Here is a 20,738-nt window from a genome sequence, read left to right on the forward strand (position 1 = left end):
GTGGTGGTAGCCCACCTTGCTCTGAAGGGTTGCGTAATATTTCCCTACCTTGATGATTGGTTGGTAGTGGGTCCTTCACAATCGGAATTGGCCACGCAGGTGGACTTAATCCTCTCAGTCCTTAACAATCTGGGTCTTTTGGTAAATTTTTCTAAGTCTAAGCTTGTACCTGCGCAAATACAAACCTTCATTGGGGCACAGTTGGATGCTGTCCAAGCCAGAGCCTTCCTCCCTGTACAGAGGGCCCGCGCCATCCAAAAGATGGTGGCTAAATTCACAAAAAACGGTTTCAAACGGCCCATCATATACAGAAATTGTTAGGCCTCATGGCCTCTACTACGCCCGTGGTGGAGTTTGCGAGGCTCCGTATTCGCCCGTACCAAAACTGGTTCCTCCAGGTGTTCAGGCTCAATGTTGATCCCCACTACAAACGCCTTTCCATCCCTAGATATGTTATTTCTTCCTTGCAATGGTGGGCACACGATGCCAACATCCTCTCAGGTGTCCCCTTTCATCGCCCTTCTCCTCAGAGGTACCTGTTCACAGACGCTTCCCTGTCAGGCTGGGGAGCTCATTGTGGTGACCTTACGGCCCGGGGTACTTGGTCTTCCCTAGAATCCTGGTTGCACATCAGTTTGTTGGAGCTGCATGCTATCCGTCTTGCTCTGTCTTCATTCACAGGGCACCTGGACAGATAGCACATTCAGATCGCCACAGACAGCTCCACCGCCCAGTTCTATATAAACAAGCAGGGCAGCACAGGGTCTGTTTCGCTCTCCAAGGAAGCCAGCGACATCTGGGAATGGGCCATAGCTCACCGCGCTACTCTTGTAGCGATTCACATTGCGGGCAAGAGCAATACACTAGCAGACGCTCTAAGTCGCCTTCCCAATCAAGCGCACGAACTCACCCTGAGCAGCGATTGTCTCCACCAAATATTCCGCCATTGGGGTTATCCACAAATAGACCTTTTTGCCACACACCTCAACTCAGTGTGTCCCAGGTTCTATTCGAGGGCGGGAGCCAGCCCCGGCTCAATGGGAGATGCCTTTCAGGCAGTTTGTAACGGGGCTCTGTTTTATCTCTTTCCCCCATTCCCTCTACTTCACAAGGCCCTAGCCAAGGTGAACCATGACAAGACAGATGCCATCATTGTCACTCTGTTTTGGCCCAGGAGGTCGTGGTTCGCAGTGCTCATGTCACTTGCACAAGGGAATTACATTCTTCTTCCGAGGAATCCCTCACACTTCCCCCCGGGCCTGCAGTTTGCGGCCTGGAGGGTGCTATCCTGGGGCAGTGGTCCGACAGGGTAGCCAAGGTTCTGCTGCATTCGTTAAAGTCTTCCACACGGCAGTCCTATGACGCTAAATGGAGACGTTTTTCTGATTGGGTTAAGGTTAAAAATATTTCACCAATCAATTGCCCACTGTCTGTTGTGTTTGATTACCTTCTATCCCTCATCTCCTTTCCAAAAGGTTTTTGAAGGGTCTCAATAACCTGTACCCTCCTGTCACTCCACCAGTTCCCCAGTGGAGTCTCTCCTTAGTCCTTTCACAACTCATGAGACCTCCATTTGAGCCATTAGCTACTTGCGAATTGGCCTTACTATCGTTCAAGGCGGCCTTTTTAGTCGCCATTACCTCGGCAAGGAGAGTGAACGACATGTCAGCACTGTCACATTCCCCTCCTTATACTAAGTTCCACTCGGATAGGGTAGTATTGAAGCCTAAGATTTCCTTTTCACCTAAGGTTGTTTCAGCCTTCCACCTTACACAGGACATTGTCCTTCCCGTTTTTTCCCCTCACCCATCCTCTGATGCTGATAGAGCATTACATTCCCTTGATGTCCGCAGAGCCCTTCTTTTTTACATTAAAAGGTCTCAGAACTTCCGTAAAGATGACAACCTTTTTGTTTGCTTCGGCGGACACCGCAAGGGTCGTCGTGCTTCTCCTCAGACCCTCTCGAGGTGGATCACATCAACCATCAAAATGGCATATGAGTTTGCTCACCAGGAGTGCCCTCCTATGATCAAAGCGCATTCTACCAGAGCGTGTGCGGCTTCCATCGCCTTTTCCTCTAAGATAGATCTCCGGGACATCTGTAAGGCTGCTACCTGGTCCACTCCCTCTACGTTTATAAAACACTATGATATGGATGTGGACTTGGCAAGAGATGCAGCCGTGGGATGTGCCGTACTTCAGTCTTTATTTCGGTGACTGTCCCACACCCACCGTCCTGGTAAGTGAGCTCGCTACTCTCCCAGTGTGGGACTGCATAGAAGCCACGCAGATGAAAAACAGAGTTTCACTTACCTGTAACTGTTGTTCGTCTGGTGGATCTTCTATGCAGGCACACATCCCTCCCTCCTGTGGGACCTTTCCGCTAGACCAGTGGTTGGTTCCGTGGCGCAGGTTGGAGAACTGGAGGGAAGAGTGCTCCCTCCCCCTTGGGGCATGTGACCGGTGGGCGGGGAGATTGCATGCCCCAAGGGGAGGGGGAGCACTCTTAGATTTTGCTAGAAGCTGACAAATCTTATCCGTGGCTGGCCTGCACAGTCCCCCAATGTGTGCCTGCATAGAAGATCCACCAGATGAACAACTGTTACAGGTAAGTGAAACTCTGTTTTTTCCCTTGTTTCCTCATGCACCTCCTGCATTTAAGACTTCTGCAATACCACTTGCTGTGCCTTGAACTCCTTTGCCTTTTCTGTCATACAAACCAAGTCGCTATTGTCTTTTCAGTATCTCTTCATCCTTTTTCTGCTGACTGCTCTCTGGTAGCCTAGTAAATCTTGCCCTGCCCCACCCTTATCTTCACACTTCCACTGCTTAACTCTTTACTTCCCTCTCCCTCTTTGTCCTGTCCATTTCGCAAGGGCCCAGCTCATACACTTAAGAAGCCAGTGACTCTCTGAATGCGCTAACGAAATGTCTGAGGTAGGCATTCCATGCCTGATTCACAAAACCTTCCTATACACTGGGACCCTTTGCAAGGGGAGGAAATTATGCAAAGTATGCCTTCACATGAAATGTTTACCTCATTCTTTTTGTATGTGTGGTGGGATAGAGGGGCATATGCTCATTCTTCTACTGTGTAAAGCGTCTGAACTAAAAAAAATGCTGACATTATGAGATCAAGGTTGACATTACGGGGTTGCCAGTGAGCCAGAGCAAGTGAGGAGGGGGGAAAGGGAAAGTGCAGACAGCATGAAGCATTAAGAGGACCACTGGGAGGGAAGGAAAAGAAATTTCTGCTTGCCTGTGAGTTCCCCCACTTGTAAATGTATAAACTTAGCCATAGCGTTGGTTTCACTTCTGTTTGAGTACTGGCTGAAGTGCATTCATTGTACTTTAAAAGGTGCAGGTGTGTAGGAGCCAATGTAAATAAACATAAAACCGATTTCCAGCTGCAAAACGACTTAGAAATATTTGCAGTTTATCATTTTTATATTACAGTACATTAAAATGGCCACGTATATATTTCTCTTTCTCATCTCTACCTAGGCTGGAACTCAGATAAGTCTGGCAGATTTGTCATTTTCAAATGAGACTTCTACTCTGTGGTATAACTTGCTGGCTTGTAAGCAGGTTCCTGGCAAAAAGAACAAGGAGCCAAAGGAGGATCCTGTATTTTTTCCAGACAGTCAGTTATCAGGCAACTTGGACTTGGTGAGCAGCCTACGGTGACTTCTGTTAAACAGTTTCACTACCTAGTTATGTTCTCCCTTTTGCCATTATTATTAGCTGACTGCCAAGCAAAGGTGTCATGTGGGGTGTGGCATCATTTTAGCATAACTTGTATCTCAGTGAGGGTTTTGCTTTGTTTTATAGCAGGGAACATTAGATCATTCAGTTATCCCACATGCATTCTGCGTTTGTATTTGGGCCCCTATTTTCAAGTACAAACTATATGTTAATAGTATCAGTTCCAAAGGGTTACATTTGTGTAAACTGCTGCTTTTGCCAGTGGGAACCTGGCCAGCATGGTGTGGTGGTTAAAAGCGGTGGTTTGGCGCAGTGGACTCTGATCAGCAGAACCGGGTTTGATTCCCCACTCCTCCACATGAGCGGTGGAGGCTAATCTGGTGAACTGGGTTTGTTTCCCCACTCCTCCACATGAAGCCAGCTGGGTGACCTTCAGCTAGTCACAGCTCTGTTAGAGCTCACTAAGCCCCACCCACCTCACAGGGTGTCTGTTGTGGGGAAGGGAAGGTGATTGTAAGCCGGTTTGATTCTCCCTTAAGTGGTAGAGAAAGTCGGCATATAAAAACCAACACTTCTTCTTTTCTGGGCTGCAAATGGTGTGTTTGTTTCTGTTGTGTTTACTTTAAAAATCTTATGGTATTTTGCTATAAAAGTACTTAAAAAGAAGAAGTCCACTTTACTTTTGAACTTCCAGTGTGAAATTTGAGGTGATAACAGTCTCACAAGAAGATTGTGCCACCTCAGGAACTGAATATTTGAATCAGCTCTGGCGTGGTTCATAACTCTGTGCTGTTTAGATCAGTGTGCTTCAGCAAATGTTTTCACAATAAATATAATCCCAAATGTAGGCCTCGGTATAGCACACTAGGCTGACACTGTTCTTTAAGCAGGCTTTGAGCGCAGTCCTAAGCGGGGGGGTACTTGTGGCGGGCTCGGGGATGGCGCAACTGCGCTACGTCCTGAGCAGCTTGGTGGCTTGGTGCAGAAAGGGAAAATGTATTTTCCCTGTGTCACTGCTCCACTGAGTTGCATGGGGCTGCGCCATGGTTTTTGCAAGTTTGCACCTGCAAAGGGGGGTGTTTCTGGGGCAAAAGGGTTTTGGGAGTTTCTGACTAAATTCTGCCCTGCCCCCAGAGAATGCCTCCTTTGGTGCCAACTCTAGACATTGCACTGGCAAAACACTGCTGCAGTGGCTGCTGCGGTGCCCAAGCATGGCACTACTGCACCACTCCCCGGTGCCAGCATAAGTGGCCCACCGCAGGTTAAGATGCCCATTTCATGCCGTAAGTAGCATGTACGCCGGCGCTGGGGTCACACCACCTCCAGAAGACTTTTGCCCCCCCCCCCCCGCTTCAGGATTGCTGTGCCCATCAATGTTCACAAATATTGTGGAATAGGTTTTATCAATAGCATCTGTCCCTTCTCTATTAAAAAAGCACGCACATACCAGTCTACTGTAATATGTAGCTCTGCTTTCAAATCTCCGTTAGGATGCTGTGTCAGCATTGCTAGAAAGAACTTCAGCCGAGCTGGAAGCAGTAGAGCAAGAGCTGGCGGAAGAAGAGGAAGAAGAGGAGGAAGAGAAGGAAGTGCAGGAGTCTCAGAGCGCTGAGCAAGAATGGTAAACTGTCGCCTAATGGTTAATTTGAGGTATCAAGCCAGCATTTCATACCACAAAACATAGTGAAAGAAAAACAGACCACTGGAATAACCCTCTGCTTGCCATCAGTTACTAACTAGAATAAAAAGAACTGAATGCTTTGGGCATGTTGAGGTGAGAATCAAGCATGCATGCTTCAGTTGCAGCAGTTCCTTGCTGCAGTTTCCCCCACTGCTGAAGAGACAAGCAGGCTTTAGCTTGCCATCGCATCTAAACTAGCAAAACTGTGAGTGCTTGCCTTCCATTCATTCTTTGCAATTCTGATTTGGAGAGAAGATGCAGACCAGACTGAATTTATGGTTTTCTTTCTATTAGCAAGGGAGGAATGGAATTGCAGCAAATGAGATGAGGGAGCACACAATAGCAACATTGATTCTGGGCTTGTTCACATAGTGTCAGATCATGGGGTCAGCTCCATCAGTAGTATCTGCTGGCATAACAGATTTCCATCAGTGGAATGGACCTTTTTCTCACCTGTCCTGCCGCAGCCTAAATACTCCCCAAAAATGCTGCTCCTGGGAGGGCAGTTCCCCCAATAACAGCACAATGCTGAGTTAGAGGTCTGCAGTGGAAATAGGGTTGCCAGGTCCCTCTTCGCCACCAGCAGGAGGTTTTTCGGGCAGAGCCTGAGGAGGGCGGGGTTTGGGTAGGGGAGGGACTTCAGTGCCATAGAGTCCAATTGCCAAAGCAGCCATTTTCTCCAGGTGAACTGATCTCTATCGGCTGGAGATCAGTTGTCATAGCAGGAGATGTCCAGCTAGTACCTGGAGATTGGCAACACTAAGTGGAAGGGGGAGATCAATGAAAATCACCGTTCCTTTTCCAGTAGCAAAAATCTACTGCTGCATCCAATTTTATATGGAACTGGTCAATTGACCACAATAAAATATATAAATAAAAATACTGCTGCAGCCAACCTATGGATTTATATTTAAGTCAAGTTATAGTCTTGATATACCAATTGAGAACACAGTATGAGTTAGCCTTTACTCGTTAGTCTGTACATGTTAGTGCTCTGAATAGGAAAAGGGAACATGATATAGAACCATGTGTGGAAGTCCCATGTAATGTGTTTATATTGAAATTCCCAGGGGAGCGGATTTGAAACAGGATGTGATGTTATCCTTGGAGAGGATAACTAATATAATACATTCGTAGGGTGATGGAGGTGGGGAATCTTGACAGTGTTTTGGTGAAATTCTAATCTAGTTCATGCCAAGATAGCATGTCCTCAATATTACATCTTTTGCACAGGGTTCAGCTCCCAGCCAGGCTAGCAACTTTCTGTTTTGCAGATCTTGCTAGTTCAAGGGTAAACTTGAGGGGGTTTTTTTCTCTCTCTCCCAGGCTAGGAATCCTAGCAGAGATATCCAGCAAGACTGCGACCGAAGAAGAGGACCACGTGAAAGGAACAGAGGGAGGTGCCTGTGCAGAAGATGACAGCTTCTGCTCCCAGTTGGGACAAGCGAATGAAGTCAAGGAAGAAGAAGATGGCCGCCCTGCAGATGTGTGTTGCAACGAGCTAGCGACAGTATCGCCCACGCTGGTGAATATTTTAAATTATGTTTCCCTGAAGCACAATCAGGAAAGCTCCATAGGCCCATGGCTGTTACAGGCCCGTCAGGGTGGTGTGTTAAAGTTTAAAGCCCTGAAGTTTGTCACCAGGAGTTTGTTTATAATGTTCGGTGTCATTTCCTAAATATAGGAAGTCAGCTCAGCCTTTAAAATCTCCACTTTTTTCTAACAGGGTTCTACTTTTTCTTGGGTATACAATAAAAGGAAGAGAAAGGAGAGCCCAAAGTCCACAAGAAAAGCATTTCAGCGTTGCTAGTTAACATTTAATGTTTATTTGGTGGATAATTCATGTTTAATAATGAATGTATTAAATATTTAATAGGTTATATAATGTTTAAGCTATACTTGCATACACGTATGGTAGAAAAAGTTTTTGTTCTTGCATTTGTTATGAAGTTTTAATAGTAAGGACTCGGTTCTTTAGGGTAATATAGGAAATTTGCATGTATGCGCACACACACACACAAACTAGCCTATAAATATAACAGGTTGTGAGTGATGCCAAATCTCCTTCCTGGGGCCCTGCTAGGGTTGCCAACGTAACACATAGGCAATGCACTGAACATCATGATGGAGTGGGGAATTGGACCGGGATCATCAAAGTCTCAACCTCTATCCACTGTAATACACTGTCTCTCGGTAGTTCTCCTAAAAGGTAACCTCTACCTGGCAAGCCTTTGACCTAACAAGCAATTTTAAACAAACAGTAGGACTGTAAAAAAAAGGAAACTTTGACTTTCTACATCCTTACACTCTTCAGAGTTTTTTTGCGTGTGTGTGTTTTGCACTAGCAAAACGAGAAATGTTAACATAGCTCAGCATATGGTGCTGTTTTTAGTAACTTAAAAGAAGCGATACCCTCCTTTCGAGCATGCTTGCCTGTTTTTATAAGTGGAAAGACAAAGGGCATTTGAATTACTCGTGCCTGATCTTAACTGGGTTGTGACAAGATGGGATGAAAATCAAGCTTGGGGACTAGGGGGCGGTTTTTTTTTAATGTATATGACTCCTCAACAGGTTGACAAAGAAACTAACACAGAGGATAAGAGTGAGCGCGTGGTTGTCCGGCCCAAGGACAGAGCCAGCCTGAAGTCTCAGCAGCAGCATCCCTTTGTCAGGAACAGCATGATCGTCCGCTCACAAACCTTCTCTCCAGGAGAGCGGAACCAGTACATCTGTAGGGTAAGATAAAGAGTGTTCTCCACAAGGTCCTATTATCTAAAGACTCATTTAACTTCTTTGGCAGTGGCACATTGCAGGCATACAGGGAAACCCATCTGTCTCTGCTAAAGAGTGGCAAATTGTTGTTTTTGCCTAAGATAGCATGTGGAAGTGGAACATGACAAATCCTTTCACAGAGTGTTGGAATTTACTCCTTTGCAGCGAGCTTGTATAAGCAAACGGCTGTTTGAACATTTTAATTCCCTAAATTAATTCAGGCCTTTGATCTCTCAAACTGTTCTAGTAGAACTGTTCGTAAGCTACGTGTTGCATCTGTGCGATTCCCAGCCATGTATAATTTTTAGATTAACATATGCTGTGTGAAAATGGCACTTCCTGCGATGGTACCTCTCAGAACTATCTTTTCTGGAAGGTGCCTTGCACAGCCACTGCCGCAGAGCAATTTACTTTTGCTCAAAGTCAAAATTTTACAAGGGACAGAGATGTGTTCATATGGGGCTTCTTCAAACTGTCCATCGCCTGGTGATGTTTGAAGGGGTGCATTCTCCTGAGAGGCTTATAGCCTGCCTGTCAGGGATTGAATTGTATGAATAATCCTTTCCCCTGTCTTACAACACTTTGAATCTGTTGACCTTTTTTTTAAGACTTCGTTCACAATAAGAACAAATCTGGTTTATTCTCAGGTTCCTGCACCCTTCTCCCAATCATTTGTAGCGGCAAAACTGCCCGATTTTAAAGACACCTCAGTTCGTGCGATACTCAAATTTGAGCACTTCAACTAATTGCTGTTTGTTTCCTGACTGAAAATCAGGATTCTAAACCACGATTAAATTGTGGCGGTAAAACAAACAAACAATTCAAGCAGTGCTTAAATTCTGGAGACAGAGGAAACAGGTTTCTCAGGAGGAAATGTGAGTTGTGTATGGAAGGAGAAGAGGGAATTGGAAGAAGTGTGTGTGAGCCTGAGAATAAGCCTGCATAAATCCTTCCTCCAATTGCAGTGAGCATGTAAAAGAGTTTAATTCTGTTTAGGATTGAACCTTTAGCTTTCTCTTGATTGTGTGACATATTTTGGCCGAGTCAAAACTGCATTGATTTTTGCATCACAGCACCATCTGTTGACATGATTAGTTTTCTTTATATATTACTACTAAATAATGTACCTTCTGATATAATAGGCAAGGGTAAGTAGCTTCACAGGAGTTGTGGATTTCTAAGCAAATTCTGCCTCTGTTCTGCTCACTCCCTCCATGTACAGTTTTCTCCTCTGTTTCCAGTTTCTTGTTCCCAGCTGGAAAGGCTTGAACGAGGAGGGATATGGTTAGGATGTATAAGTAGGACTGCCAACCTGCAGGTGGTAGCTGGTGACCTCCTGGGATTACAACTGATCTCTAGCTGACAGAGATCAACTAGAGGAAACTGCCACTTTGGACAGTGGGCTCTATGGCATTATAGCTCACTGAGCAAAGGGTAGGGGTAGGCCTGGAAAACGCTGCACTGCCATGTCACAAAGGAACATTATTTTTTTTATTTTGAAAAGTGCCTAATTCTGCCTCGGTTGTGCTGTTGTTCCCTTCTTCAATTCATTATCCGACTTTTGTATGTGTTATTTTTTTTTCTCTTGCTCTCATGCTCTCCATATGAGATTGGTGTCAGTTGCACATCTTGAGAGCTTTCTGAATAGGAAGTCATTTGGGACTGTGTCAAAAGCTTACCAAGATGGAAAGGTGGGTTGGTTCATCCATTCTTAAATCTAGGTAAGCTGCTACTAATTTTCCCGACTCGCCAATAAATACTCACAAATAGTTTTAATATTCTTTTTTTATTCTTTATTATCCAGTTTTCCTATAACAGTGCAATGTGAAGCTGAGTTTCTGATTCCAATTGTACCTCCTTAAATGCATGAGTGGCATTTAAGTACTAACATATGGACATTACTATCGATGATCACTTAACAATTTGCTTCCTCTTGTAGGAAAACTAATGTCTCTTTGGGGAAAGAGAAGCCTAAATTACACAGCTATTTCTCAGATGCTAGTGCCATCAGCATATTTTAAAGCTCAGGGTTCACTATTGAAACTAACTATTGAAAATTCTGTGGTATAATTTTTGTAAATAAGGTTGCTTAGGATGTCTTCCAGAAGAATTTAAAATTATATCTTTTATGTAGTTTCTTTTTTTAAAATTATATTTTTAATAATATATCTTCATTACACAACAAAACAAAAGAGTCCTTTGGAACACTTTTCTTACACAACGTGCATTAACCCAACCCAACATATGACAGAAAAGGGGATGAAAGAAAGAGGGAAAGGAAAAAGAGGCAGACCACCAAAAAAAAAACAAATCAGTGGCTTATAGATCAAATCAAGCCTGAACTGACCCTAGAAACTGAAATGACTAAACTGAGGCTGTCGTACTTTGATCACATTATGAGAAGACAAGAGTCACTGGAAAAGACAATCATGCTAGGAAAAGTTGAAGGCAGCAGGAAAAGAGGAAGACCCAACAAGAGATGGATTGACTCTATAAAGGAAGCCACGGCCCTCAGTTTGCACCTGAGCAAGGCTGTTAAAGATAGGATGTTTTGGAGGACTTTGATTCATAGGGTCGCCATGAGTCAGAAGCAACTTGACAGCACTTAACACACCCAGTACACAGAAGAAGGGAGGTTTATGGTTCAAAGAGCTCCAGAGACCCAGATAATATTAAATTTATTGAAGCGTCATGCCTGTTAAATGCTGTACATGCCAGGTCTTAGAGCTTCCTTAGTTCTGAAATATGATGTTGCCTCTTTCCAGTGGTGTCAAGTGAGTCCCTTTGATGACCACTGCTTCCATTAAGACTCCACAGTCCTTGTTTCAAAACATCCTCTTTCATGACATAGGAGTTGGACTAGATGACCCTGATGATCCCTTCCAACTCTATGATTCTGTGAAGACAGCATTTGTCTAAGGATTTAATTGACAGCAGAAAATGTTAAGACTGAGTCAAGAAAAAAAGTTGATTGGTTTGTGCTCTCACCCAAATGGCAGTAACTGGATAAAACCATTACAAGTGGGCCCATGTTGAAAAAAAACATGTTTTCAGCAAATATGATAGTCTGTAATCCTGAGTTGATGAAATCTTTTTCTGAGCTCACAAGACAAGTATTTTTCTAATGTATTAATTAATTGAAAAGACATTTTGATGGACTTTTAGGGTTCCAGTGAAATGGTGGCATTATGTTCAGTCTTGACTCAGCATTCCCCTTAAGTTTAACAAGGAAAGATTGTGATATTCTAAGTGGCTGCATCAGTGTGTTTTTTCTTGATTTTAGTATGTAGTTCCTTAATCTACAGTTTTCTTCCACAAACAGTTGCTTTCTGATTACACTCTGTGTAGCACTGAAACATAATAAAATATAAAATAAAATTTTTTTCTGTAGGACTGCAAATCGTGGTGACTCAATAAGGATGTGGGCATGACCCACCGAGAGAACCATTGTTTTTCTTCTTTTCTCGCAAGGGTTTCCCTTAGACCATGGTTTCTTAAATTTTTTCCACTCATGACCCCTTTTCAGCAGAGAAATTTTTGCACGACCCCGAGTATATAGGTCTATAAAATAGGTATACAAATCAAACATTTACTGATAATAAATCATAAAGAAATTTATTTTAAAACAATTATTTGGTATACATATAATTTTACCATTTACTGTTGTCAAATTTTTCACGACCCCCACATTCAGTTACGCAACCCCATATGGGGTCACGACCCACAGTTTAAGAAGCTTTGCCTTATAGACAAAGAAACAGAGGCTTAAATTTTAAAACTTAAAAGACAATAAGGCAGTTGTTGGTAGCTTCTGAACACTGTTTGCTAACATCATAGAATCACAGTACATGCCCCCCTGTATAGTACATATTTGTAATTGAGTGTGGTTCTTTTTTAAATCAATCTTGTGATTAATAGCTAATTGGCAACGAAAGCACATACTGGGATGGACCCCACCCCAGCCTACCATTCTACTGAGCAAAGTTTGAAACCTTCCTCCAACTTAAGAGGTTCTTCCATTGGAGAAAGCCGCTTATGTTGAATTAAGGGTCTTTAGGCTGGAGGAAGCCATCTTGGAGGATGGCTGGATCCAGTCCACTATAGTTACTCTTGGTAACTTTAACTCTTTGTTAATCTGTAGTTGTTAGGGTTGCCAACCTCCAGGTGGTGACTGGAGACCTCCCACTATTACAACTGATCTCCAGGTGACAGAGATCAGTTCCCCTGGAGAAAATGGACTCTATGGCATTGAAGTCCCTCCCCTCTCCAAACTCCTCCCTCTTAGGCTCCACCCCCAAAATCTCCAGGTATTTCCCAACTCGGAGCTGGCAACCCTAGTAGTAGTAGGGAAAAAATTGAGTCCAGTAGCACCATCAAATTTTCCAGGGGTATAAGATATCTGACAGAGTGCGCTTTGACTCACAAAAGCTTATATACTGGAAAAATGTTGTTGGTCTTTAAGGTGCTACTAGACTCGAATTTTGTTAAACCTTAGGAGTAATTCTGTTTCCAATCCATCCACTTTATGTTATGTTCCTTGCATTGTTATGTTATGTCTGTTCCTTTCGTTGACAGCTGAATCGGAGTGACAGTGACAGCTCAACATTGGCCAAAAAGTCCCTCTTTGTGAGAAATGCCACAGAACGGCGGAGCTTGAGAATCAAAAGGGTATGTGCTGTTTTGCTGAGGTGCTGCTACGGACCTTTCCGTTTCATTTAAAACACTTTGCCTAATCAAAGGGTTTCATCTGCAGGAATTAGGCAAGTTTCATGTTAAAATAAACTTATATGAACCATCCATTCTTTTACTGTTCTGCAGCAGGTAAAACTAAGAATGAACCTGCTCATTCAGAAGTATCATTCTTCCAGAATCCCCACCTCTCTGACACGGTAGTTTGTCAAGTGCAGGGAGTTTTCTTTAGAGTGGGGAACATTCAATCTCCCACTAACTTTTAAATTATAGCAATTGCCTTTTAAACTCAGTCTTTAAAATCACAATTAAACTCACAAATAAACTCACAAGCCAGTATGGTGTAGTGGTTAAGAACAGTGGTTTGGAGCAGTGGACTCTGATCTGGAGAGCCAGGTTTGATTCCCCACTCCTCTACATGAGCGGTGGAGGCTAATCTGGTGAACTGGATTTGTTTCCCCACTCCTACACACGAAGCCAGCTGGGGGACCTTGGGCTAGTCACAGCTCTCTCAGCCTCACCTCACAAAGGTGTCTGTTGTGGGGAGGGGAAGGGAAGGTGATTGTTTGATTCTCCCTTAAGTGACAGAGAAAGTCGGCATATAAAAACCAACTTCTTCTTAAAGAAACTTTACTCCTATCTCCTTCTATCCCACTCCAGGAATGGTAGTGTTGTTTATTTTACCTCCTTCATCCCTTATGCTCAGATCTAGGAAGCAGTGAAGGGATGGTTATAGGGGACAGACATGGCCCTAGGCATCCCAAATGACTCAGAACAGCTGTGAAGTACCTGTGGCTCAGCATGATTTGCAGTGAGTAGCACTTGGTAGGGGACACTTAATCCTTCCCCTGCCAACTGTTCTTTGCCTGGAACCATGCCCCCTACAGTATTTCACTACAGATATATGGCAAGTACACATCTAGGAAGTTCCCAGGTGGGAATGGAGGTTGCAGAGTAAAATGATGTGCAGTGCTGTTCCTCTCCTGCAAAGTGCGTTCTTTCCCTACTTTGCAGCTATTCATCAGTTCCCAGAGTTCCCAGATCAACCTCAGCCACTAAATGATTTAATTTAATTTATTTATCATCTTCCTTTCTCACTGAAACTCACAGCAAATGATTGATCCACCCAGCATCCAGTTTCTCACTGGAAATCAGTCTTTGTTTAGGAAGGACTTGGGATTCTTCAAGAATGAAAGATCTCTTGACAGTGGAAAAATGTGCATCAAAGTATTAAATATTGAAGGAATGTTTGAAGAACATAGGGGACCCACACAGCATATATATGTTGGGTGAAATGATGGGGGGGGGGACTTAAATAGTGCCAAACCTCTGTGATAGAAAATAAGAATGCTCATAACTTTTTTTAAAAATATGGTATAATTAAAAAGATTAAAAACATGGAATTTGTTGACAATTTGGAATTCCGCTGTAATGATTGATTGCTAAGGTAGGTTATCTTGTGATGCTTCAACTACTGTTCAGAGCCAACGTGGTTAAAAGCGGTGGACTCTAATCTGGTGAACCTGGTTGATTTCTCCACTTCTCCAAATGAAGCCATCTGGGTGGCCTTGGGCTAGTCACAGTTCTCCCTGAGCTCTCTCAGCCCCACCTAACTCACAAGGTGTCTGTTGTGGGGAGAGGAAGGGAAGGAGGCTGCAAGCCAGTTTCCTTAAAAGGTAGAGAAAATCAGCATATAAAAACCTATTCTTCTTCTTTGTGAAAAATAAGTCAAAAGTGATGGCCCTATGGCAATAACAGGGCTATACTAAGCAGCGTTACACCTTTCTATGTCCACTGAAGTTAGTCGGTTTAAGAATGGATAATTCTGTATAGGATTGCACTGTTACTCTCGTGACAACTTTACATGCATAAATATATCTTCTAGACATATGTTACGTAGTTTGAATTCCACCTTGAATTTCTATGGTCACAAAGGCAGGCAATTTCTCCCCTTTCATGGCAGCCACAAACACTCTGAAATGCTACTCCTGAGGGACAGGGAAACCCCCCCCCCCCGAAATAACTTAAGAGGAATCCAAGGTCTATCATAGAAAGGGGAGTTAGCAAAAATCACCTCCCCTCTTTTCACCCATGGAAATTCTAGGCAGGATCCAAGCCATCACGTAGAGAAAAAGTATCGTGGCATACTGTATGGAAGCATATTTTTGTACCACATTGGGTTGTGACTTTTGTGGACTTTTAGTGTATCATAGTAATTCTTATTTCTTGGAATTCCTGAAAACTCTAGCCTGCTTGTCAGCCTAACATGCGAAGAGCAACACAAGAATGCCCTGTCCGTACCTCCCTCGACTTGGAGCTGGATCTCCAGGCTTCTCGGACTCGACAGAGCCGCCTAAACGATGAACTGGAAACACTGCGTGAACTTAAACTGAAGCTTGAGGAGATGAAAGCGAGAGGGGAGACAGAGCTTCCTCCGTGTGTGCTGGAGGATGAAAGATTCCAGAAGATCTTGAAACAAGCTGAAAAGCAGGTATAAAAGAAATCTTCTCATATCTCTAAATAGCAAAGAGCACACACACAAAGTTTACTGCCTGTAGAAGCTAAATTAATTTCACTCTGAACGGTCCATGTTTGCAAAGTAGTGGAATCAGAAACTCAGAGATATAGCATTGTATCCAGTGAGCCATGAATGGAATGAGTTCATGGAATAGTGCTGTCTCCCTGGCCCTACAAAGTTGCTCCCAAGGGTTGGCGGAAATGTCCTTGGACACAGTGAATCTTTGGGCTGTGCCTACTTGGTCACCATCCTAAGTGCTTTCGGACCAGGGCTTAGGATGGGCTACAAATGCACTTGCTTGTCATTAAACATGGAACCGCCCTCAGCAAACTATCTTGAGATGTGAAATGGGCCCATCTCTGTTTTAGAGGATTGGGCCCCTCTCTGTTTTAGTTTTTTGTTTTTGCCGTCAAGTCACAGCTGACTTATGGCGAACCCATAGGGTTTTCAAGGCAAGAGACATTTGGAGGTGGTTCGTCATTGCCTGACTCCACGTCATGGCCCTGGAAATCCTTGCAGATCTCTCCTCCAGATACTAGCCAGGGTTAGGGCAGAGAGAGTGTGACTGGCCCAAGGTCACCTAGTAAGCTTCCATGGCACGAGTGGGGATTTGAACCTGGGTTTCTCAGGTCTTTGTCCAACACCTTAACCGCTACACCACAATGGCTTTCTAAGGAGGTACTTAGGGTTTTTTAAAATAAATATTGATCTTTACCTCACTCTGTCCATCATTTAAAGACAATTTATGGATTTTAGTAGATTTTTTAAAACATAGGTTGCCATATTGTGGTTATAAAATTTGTTAAAAAGAACTGTTAGTGTAAAAACACTAGTTACAATTGGCATAGTTAGGTGTTATGTTTGTCCGCCTCAAAACTAGAAACACAAAATACTTAAAACACTGGGTTGGATTCAAGGATTGCCTACTTGGTCTAAGCGAGGAGTTTCCTTCCAATGAAAGGAGTTTCCCTTTGATGAAGAAGCCTTCCTCTGTCAGAAGAAGAATTCTCGCTTAGCTGGAGCCCTTGGATCCAACCCATAATCTTTTACTAAAAGCTCTTTTTGCTGGTATAGGAAATAATGAGCCTTTAAACTTCACAAAGCTCTTCAATTGGCTTTTTTTTAAAAATTGTGATCCAAATTTACACAATTCCATGCCAACAGCAACTTGTTCAATAAAAGATTGCCTTTCCTATTTTTCAAATAATATTCATAGACTTAAAATCTATTAAGGTCAGTGGGATTTTGCATTCACTTACATCTAGAAGAATACATGACTATTTCTCTCTCTCCATTATGTCCCACACATTAGAAAAAGCTTCCTGTTGGTGCTTTGGTGTGTTTTTTTTTCTTTCCTCTCATCTCTAAAACCTATTTTAAATATTAAAGTTCTACAGTAGGTATTTTATTCTTAATATGAATTTGAGTGCATAACATTTTCATTTGAAGAGCTAGATTTAGCATCTACTTTTAAGCCTATAAAATACCTCTTTTATTGTTACGGTCTGTGTAGTGCCATTAATCTTCAAAAAGCTTGCATGTGTCCTCTGCTTGGTGTAATATGTTTGCTCCATGAGGGAAATCTGTGTCTATTACGGAAGTCTTGCATCCGTCAAAACTGCAAAAGTCAGCGGACACTTGGGGGCCTTCGGTGCACTAATGTAAAAAAATTCAGGTAGAGAATAAAACACCGGCACACTTTATTAATACAACAGGGAAGTATTTTATGCAGCAAATCGACAATACAGAATACGGATAAATAGAAGATGATTTTGAGAGCTGGAGACGGTGCGCATTCCTTTTTAGAGTTTTCCAGACACTTCGCTAATTCAATATCATGGATGTCGTCTGGTTATAAACACAGACCAGGCCTTGGGTCCAATGGAACATTTCTGTGGGCGGGAGGATTTCTGCCGGTGGAGAATACTCTCTCTCCTCCTTGCTCCTGCTGCAGCCCAAAATAGCCCCCCAAATGTTGTTCCTAGAGGTCTTTTAGGAGCAGCATTAAGGAGAGTGCATTTTGGCTGCAGTGGGAGGAGGTGGGAAAGTTGTGCTCCACAGGTCGAACTTGTTCTCTCTGCAGAAACATTCCACTGTATCCCACTCTGTACCTTCTTTTTAATTCATCCTAAAAGCTGATTTAAGCTTCTGGGCTTGCAAAAGAAAAAAGAAGAAAAAAGGCTGAACTCCACATCCCTGCATGCAGAATCTTGTTTAAAGGGCTTTTCAGCCTTCATCTAGCTTCTACATGTGCATGCCAGCGAATCTTCTTTCTGGGTATGCAAAGGTGGTGTGCAGAGGGGCTGGTCCATGAATTAAGAGCCTTTTAAAAGAGATGCAAGGCCGCGCAGAACCGCCTTCAGCCCAAGCTCATTTCAGTCATTGTGCCACTAGGGGTTCTCCTTTTCTAACCTGAACGATGCCCTGCTCCCATCTGCAGCACTTCTCCTCCGCTTGTAAGTTCACGCTGTGTCCCATTATCACCTTCTGTTGTAGAAATTTTGCTTGATGGGCTTAAATAGCTACTCTTCTTTCCCAGCCTTCCGGAGTTCCTCTGTCGTATTGTCAATTGCTGCACAGTAGCTGTAATTTTGTTCCCTCAACAGGCTGAACAATCAAAGGAGGAAAAAAAACGGGGCTTAAGTGCTGAAAAATTGATGAGGAAAGCTTCGAAGGATGTATGCCGATTGCGAGAGCAGAGCCAGAAGGTGCCGCTACAAGTGCAATCATTTCGGTAAAGAGAGCCCTGATCTTTTGGGATTTATACAATCTGTGAGAATTTCTGGGTTAGCCAATCAGGCCTAAAAAGCAGCCTCAGGGAAGCATACGGATCAGGCCTTCAGCAGTGAGAAAAGAGGGTTAAACTCTTCCCTTAGTTCCATTTCCCTAAATGAAAATGGCTCCCTGTCAGCTGCTTAGGCTTCGGGTTGGGGGAAAAGACGGGCACTTGTATTGTGTCTGTCTTTGTTCCCTACTGTAGCTGATAGCCACCCAGAGGTCTCATCAACTGGGGAACTAGTATGCAGGGACTGAGCAGGGTTGCTACTGACTATCACAGCCCCACTGTTTTGACATAAAAAAGCTCTACTTAATTTTCACTTTTCCCTTATGGAAAGTGAACACATGAGATTTCCTTTTCATGCCATTTTCAGTATTTCTGCAGAGGAATGGAAGGGGTGATAAAGTATCTTAGTGTGTGTGTGTGTGTGTGTGTGTGTGTGTGTGTGTGTTTATCGAGAGAGAGGGTGCAGGATTATAAAACACAATCATGAACCTGCATACAAGATACAGAATTGATGTCAATGGGAAACTATAGATTTTCCTGACCACTTTAAATGTTCAGTCTATGAAATCTTGATGTTGAGCTTGATATGTAAGCAGAAAGCAGTCTAGATGTTTATCGGTGCAGTGGGACAGATTAAACCTCCCTGTGATAACACTATTTCTTCTACTGTTAGGCATTTTCAGTGGGCAGTGTCGCTACTCAGATCTTCATTCTAGTCACCAGATCCCTCAAATGGTATTTGCATAGTGCATAAGAAAATGCTTTAGTGGATGTGTGAGACTAATACAGAGTAAAGAGAAGGGACTGATACAGAATAAATTTCCACTGGATCCAACCCATTTCTTTTTCTCCTACAGTGCATGTTATAGCATACATCACAGAAAACTCTGCAACCGCTGACCATGTATTTCTTTTCCACCTATTTCTTTGTTAAAGGGAGAAGATTGCATACTTTACAAGAGCAAAAATCAGCATACCTTCGCTACCGGCTGATGATGTCTAACAGTTCCCCCGCCCCCATCTCCACAAGGTGTTTTTCTACTTGTCCATCTTTTTTTTTTTGTAAAGATGAAATATTTTGTAGTATAGTTACCTGGGTTTGAAGCCTCCTGTTTTACATCCCACTTACAGATATTGTTTGTAAAAACAACAACAACAACAACAACAGTAAATTGTGTTCCTGTATTTTTTTAAATGCAAGGAAAAGCCCCCTCTCTTCTCTGTGCAAATCCCCCACACCAAAAAAACCAAAGTAGATTATTTCTGGTACACCGACGCTGATTTTGTACAGTTTGTATGTATTGCAGATGTGCTACTATTTTGTAAAGATAGATCTAAAGAACAAAGGCAGTACCAAGTATATCCTGTTGAACTGCACTGTGTCAAGAAATATTGTGTTCAGCAGGAGGTTTCTTTTCACTGTTATTTTTTTTTCACAAGAGCAGACTGTGAAGATGGCTGCTAGGCCATGCAATATTTTTGTACAAATGTGTGACTTTTTTTTTTTAGCTATCGACAAACGCTAGCTCTTCTTCCAAAACAGCAAGGCTGCCTCATATGGACAGGTGCTGTTTACTTCTGTCCCCCTTTGGAACTTTCAACTAAGAACCCTGTCTTCTTCTTCTTCTTCTTCTTTTTGTATGAAGAAAGAGTTATGTGACACTGAGCTACAAGAGCGTGGTTTTGTGAATGTACTGGACCTTGGGCTGCACTCAGATTGTCAAGTCTCCTTGCATCTGAAAGCAGGGAAAGGTAGTGTGCGGCAGCCCCTATATCCCTGAAATGTGTTAAACCGAATATACCCAAGGGCAGCTGTCTTCTAAAACTGGACTCAGGTTCATGCAAAACATTTAAACCTGAGGAGTCAAACACCTAAAAGATAAAAACTAACACTTCACTGTTATGTGTACGTCTAGCACAAAAGCCAGTAGCCTGTAGGAACAGTCAAGTGTAGAAAAGCCCTAACAGACCTGTGCAATTTTCAAAGAAGTGGTTCTTGGCAAAATTCATAAACTGTTTTATGGACCTAACATCTTGTTGGTATAGAAATTTCTTCTAAAGAGGAAATGCATGATATTAGAGCACTTAAAAATACATTTTAATAGGTAAAAGAACAAATACACCATGCGAGCTGATTCCCAACATAAGTGTGGCACAAAAAGGAAAAATCATGATCGAGATACCTATGGCACTAGAACCCTGGTTTGTTTAAATTGCTGTTTGTATTGATACAAAGTCAAAAGACAATAGGAATGTGCTTGTCAAGGCTGGTGCTGGGAAACAAAAATTTCTTGTGATTTTTCTAAGCAGCATAATGCTACAAGTGTGTAAGTGGATGTGTATATACTGGCATATTCTCTCTTGAGTGTCGTCTAGCGGCAAATAGCTGCTCCTCGCTGGTGTCGTAGAAGGCCTTGGCTAGCAGAGATGATCGCTCTGGCTGCCATTAGCTTGGCCACTGTGATATCACAGTAGGGTTGCCAAACTCCAGGTAGGGCCTGGAGATCTCAGAGATTATAACTGATCTACAGGCTACAGAAACCAGTTCCCCTGGAGAAAATGGCTGCTTTGCAGGGTGGACTGTATAA

At 43.1% G+C, this 20,738-nt stretch overlaps 1 protein-coding gene across 1 annotated transcript in view; it reads left to right on the forward strand.

The window, feature by feature from the left end:
• Positions 1–19,187, forward strand: part of WWC2 (WW and C2 domain containing 2) — a 136,827-nt gene extending 117,640 nt beyond the window's left edge. Inside the window, exons 16-23 of the mRNA XM_056855200.1 lie at positions 3,505–3,669; positions 5,196–5,326; positions 6,713–6,911; positions 7,958–8,122; positions 12,734–12,826; positions 15,096–15,338; positions 17,972–18,099; positions 19,087–19,187. Of these exons, the coding sequence (XP_056711178.1) occupies positions 3,505–3,669; positions 5,196–5,326; positions 6,713–6,911; positions 7,958–8,122; positions 12,734–12,826; positions 15,096–15,338; positions 17,972–18,099; positions 19,087–19,153 (1,191 nt within the window). The 3' untranslated portion in view covers positions 19,154–19,187. The remainder of the gene's footprint in view (positions 1–3,504; positions 3,670–5,195; positions 5,327–6,712; positions 6,912–7,957; positions 8,123–12,733; positions 12,827–15,095; positions 15,339–17,971; positions 18,100–19,086) is intronic.
• Positions 19,188–20,738: the final 1,551 nt, after the last annotated feature.

This window comes from Euleptes europaea, chromosome 9 (assembly GCF_029931775.1).
Source record: "Euleptes europaea isolate rEulEur1 chromosome 9, rEulEur1.hap1, whole genome shotgun sequence".
NCBI lineage: Eukaryota > Metazoa > Chordata > Lepidosauria > Squamata > Sphaerodactylidae > Euleptes > Euleptes europaea.